The sequence below is a fragment of the Carlito syrichta genome, unplaced genomic scaffold (assembly GCF_000164805.1).
Source record: "Carlito syrichta isolate Samal-C Ts95f unplaced genomic scaffold, Tarsius_syrichta-2.0.1 Scaffold86295, whole genome shotgun sequence".
NCBI lineage: Eukaryota > Metazoa > Chordata > Mammalia > Primates > Tarsiidae > Carlito > Carlito syrichta.
The window spans coordinates 141,148-145,424 of record NW_007030391.1 but is presented as its reverse complement, the minus strand read 5'-3'; the positions used below and the strand labels follow the sequence as shown (position 1 = coordinate 145,424).

The 4,277-nt window shown below is 53.6% G+C and overlaps 1 protein-coding gene across 1 annotated transcript in view; it reads left to right on the top strand.

Annotated features, from left to right (window-relative positions):
* ITPKC (inositol-trisphosphate 3-kinase C) overlaps positions 1–4,277 on the top strand; it is a 21,321-nt gene that overhangs the window by 156 nt on the left and 16,888 nt on the right. The window contains 1 exon segment of the mRNA XM_021711901.1: positions 1–983. This exon segment is cut by the window's left edge and continues 55 nt beyond it. Within this exon segment, the coding sequence (XP_021567576.1) occupies positions 1–983 (983 nt within the window).

Below are 4,277 nucleotides of genomic sequence, written 5' to 3'. Positions count from 1 at the left end.
GGCCGGAGGGGGGCGGGCCCTGGGCCCGGACCGAGGGGTTCAGCCTCCACACCGAGCCCGAGAGGACCGGCCTCGGGCCTGAGCCGGGGTCAGATGATCCACAGACAGAATCCTGGACGGGCGGACAGACTGAGCCCGAGGCAGCTGGCCTTGGAGCAGAGACGGCGGGGCCCAGCCGAAAGACGGAACCAGGCAGGTCCGGCCTCCGGAGCCACCCAGAAAGCAGCTGGTCGGAACGGGAGACGACCGAGACAGATAGCTTTTGGACTGATCCGTACAGGGCCGACCTCCAGACTCAGCAAGAGATGGCCAGCCTCCGGACACAGCCAGGGCTTGATGGGCCCTGGACAGAGCTAGAAAAGCATGGGTCACAGACTCAGCAAGAGAGGGTCAAGCCCTGGGCTGATAACCTCTGGACCCACCAGAGCAGGTCCAACCTCCGGACTCACCAAGAGGGAGCCCGCTCCTCAACAGAACCAAGTGCCGATGGCTCCTGGAAAGAATTGTACGCTGATGGCCTCAGGACACGACAGGATACTGAAGGTTCCTGGATAGAACCATACACTGATGGCTCCCAAACACGACAGGATCCTGAAACAGCCAGGAAACAGCCTGGCATGGATGGTTTCCCAATACAACAAGATACTGATGGCTCCTGGACACGGCCTGGCTTTGATGGTCCCCAGACAGCACCTGAGACAAACTGCCTTTGGGGAGAACCCGATGATGTCCCATTAGAGGAACCGGAAACTGGGGAGTTGGTGACTCACCTGTACTCTTCCCTGAAGTGTAGCCCCCCGTGCCCTGTGCCCCGCCTCATCATCACCCCTGAGACCCCAGAGCCTGAGGCCCAGCCTGTGGGACCTCCCTCCCGTGTTGAGGGAGGCGGTGGTGGCTTCTCCTCTGCCTCCTCTTTCGACGAGTCTGAGGATGACGTGGTGACTGGGGGCGGAGGTGCCAGCGATCCCGAGGACAGGTCTGGGGTGAGTGGGACCCATCCTGCCCTTGAGCCACATCTCCCCAGACCCCTGATCCCTCTGCCTTTGCTTGAGACGTTCTCTCCCAGTTTGCTTTTAGTTGCCCACCAGCAGTCGCACCTCCGGGCACCTCTTCCATCCGCTGACCTCCTCCCTCTGACAGTCAGGTTACTAACCCACTCCAGGCACCCCCTCCTGATTCTTTCCTTTCCCCTCCCTGACTGCCTCCAAGTCCTGTGGTCTACAGTGGAGCCCAGGAACCCTGAAATTGTACAACTGAGTCTGTGTGTGTACCTACATATTTTTAAGCGAGGGTCTATGATATCTGTCACATCCTCTGGAGAGTCTGTGACTCCCCCCAAATCTGAAGAACGTTGGAATAGGGAAACAGAAAGGGTGCATTTTCTACCCCAGATTTCTTAATGTGGGGCCTGTGACTGCCTTAAAGGGCATGAACCATCATCACCCCTTAGCCCATTTGTATATCTTTCTTTCTTCCTTTCTTTCCTTCTTTCTTTCCTGTCGGGGTCTCGCTCTGGTACCCGGGCTGGAGTGCAGGGGCACCATCACAGCTCACTGCAGCCTCGTTCTCCTGGGCTCAAGCGATCCTCCCACCTCAGCCTCCCGGTAGCTGGAACTACAGGTGCACGCCATCATGCCTGGCTAATATATTTATTCCTCACCGCAGCCCTATGAGGGAGATACTATTATTCTCCCCTTTTACAGATGAGGAAATTGGGGCACAGAGAGGTCAAGTTACTTGCTCTGTTGCTCAGGCTAGTCTCCAACTCCTGGGTTCCAGCAGTTCTCTCACCTGAGCCTCCTGAGTAGCTGGGACTATAGGTGTGCACCACCATGCCTGGCTAATTTTTATTTTATTTTATTTTTTGTAGAGATGAAGTCTCACTCTGTTGCTCAGGCTGGTCTCGAACTCCTGGGCTCAAGCAGTTCTCCCGCATCCACCCACCAAAGTGCTGGGATTACAGGCATGAACAATTGCGCCCGGCCCCATTTGTACATTTTTCTAGGGAGTGAAGTGAGCCCTAACTCATCCGCTTCTCAAAGGGCTGTAGGAACTAAAAACACTAAAGGATCCTTGACCTAGCCAGGGGCCCGCCTGGTCTCCCCCTTCCTCCCAGGTGTCCAAGGGGCCATCTGTCTTGTTTACATCATCCACCCTGGCCGCCAGCTTGGGTGTGGCTCTCCCCTGTGAATCAGGAGGGCTGGCTGGGCAGGTTCAGGGAGGGAGGTTCACAGCAGGGGCAGGTGTGAAACTGCAGAGCCTCACGTGGATCTGGGAGCATAGTCCGCAGCCCTCTAGCTTGCCAGCTTGGCTGCTGAGTCCTCCCAGAGTCCGGGGCCCCTGCTGAAGTCCGCTCTGAGCCTCCCTCACCCCACATGCCTTGCTTAGGAACGTGTTCACACACGTGGCCACAGTTGTGACAGACAGACCTGCCCCGACGTGCCCATGCAGAGGAGCTGACTTCTGGGATCTTTCGCCATGGTTTTTCTCTCTGCTGCTTTCCCATCTCCCTGGCATCGCAGAACAGCTGAGCAGGAACAACCAGTAGCACTCACTCGGTCCAGTGCTACGCCAAGCTCTTCTCTCTTATGAACTCATTTATTCCTCACCGCAGCCCTACGAGGAAGATACTATTCTCCCCTTTTACAGATGAGGAAATTGGGGCACAGAGAGGTCAAGTTACTTGTCCAAGGTCACACACCTTGGAAGACACAGAGCTGAGATTCAAGCTCTTACCATACACCAGGCGCTCTTTTAAGTGCTTTATTATTATTATTATTATTAGAGACAGGGTCTTGCTCTGTGGCCCAGGCTGGAGTACAATGGCGCGATCCTGGCTCACTGTAGCCTTGAACTTCTGGGCACAAGTGATCCTCCTACATCAGCCTCCAAGTAGCTGGGACTACAGGCATGCACCACCATGTCTGTTTTTTGGGTTTTTTTAAAAAAAATTATTTTTATAGAGATGAGGGGTCTCGCTATGATGCCTGGGCTAGTCTCAAACTCCTGACTTCAAATGATTCTTCTGTCTCTGCCTACCAAAGTGCTGGAAGGTTTACAGGTGTTAGCCACTGTGCCTGGTTTAAGTGCTTTATATAGGTTAACTCTTTGAACCCTTACAACAGCACTATGATACTGGGATTATTATGATGTCTATTTTACAGATGAGGAAACTGAGGCATGGAGAGGCAAGGCCACTTGCTTAGGGCTGGCCTACTCAAGTTGGAACCAGGATTCTAACTCAATTCTGTCTGAGTTTCAGACCTGTCATTTAAACCCCTGCAGTGTGGATCTGTCCCTAACTTGCCTTCCTCCCAGGCCTTCCTGTTTCCAGTTTTTCCTCATCCTTCCAGAATCTGTCTCTGTGGCACAGCTCTGATCAGATACTACCCTGCTCAAGTGCCTTCCTGGTAGCAGTCAGGAGCTCGGTGCTGCATTCAGAGCCTTCGTCTTAAGGCTTCTTCTAGGGCCTGGCCCCTGTCTTCCCTGCTGACCTCCTTTGCTGTAACCAACTCAAAGTACATGCTGTTCCTTGAACACCCTTCGCCATCCTGCCTCCACATGCTGCTCAAGCTGTTCCCACTGCCCAGAATATACTCACTTCCTTCTTCCTTAATTTTGAAATCCCATCTGACGGTAAAGGCCCAGCTCCCTTTCTTCCTTTTCCTTTTCCTTCCTTCTCAGCATCCTGTCCTTCGAATTAGTCAGCAGTTGGTCCCTGAGCCCCTACTGTGTGTTTGGCCCTGTGTTGGCTTTGCTGGGGACACAGCCGTGACCAAGACACTCATGGGGCTTCCAGACCAATGGGGGAGATACACTCATCGCCAGACAGTGATATCTCTCAGGGTGATCAGGGCTGCAATGGGGGAAGCCCAGGAGGTTGTGGGAGCCCAGAGGAGATAACTGGTCAGACCTGATGTATCAGAGAGGGCTTTCTGGAGGAGGAGGATGTGAGCTAAGACTATCACGAAACCCTCTGAGAAAGCCCAGATTAACCATCATATCTAAGATAAAAGAGAAAGAAGATACTAAGTCTATTTATGATTTTGTTTTTTAAATCAAAAACTAACTTCCTTCAATCCAAGCAGCGTTTTTGAAGCAGCTATTGTGTGCCATGCCATGTGCTGGGGACACAGTTGTGACCAGGGACAGCCCTATTGCCTTCCTTAGAAGCTTGTAGTCCAGGCTGGGCTTGGTGGCTCAGCCTGTAATCCCATGCTTTGGAAGGCCGAGGTGAGTGGATTGCCTGAGCCCGCGGGTTCGAGACCTGCCTGGGC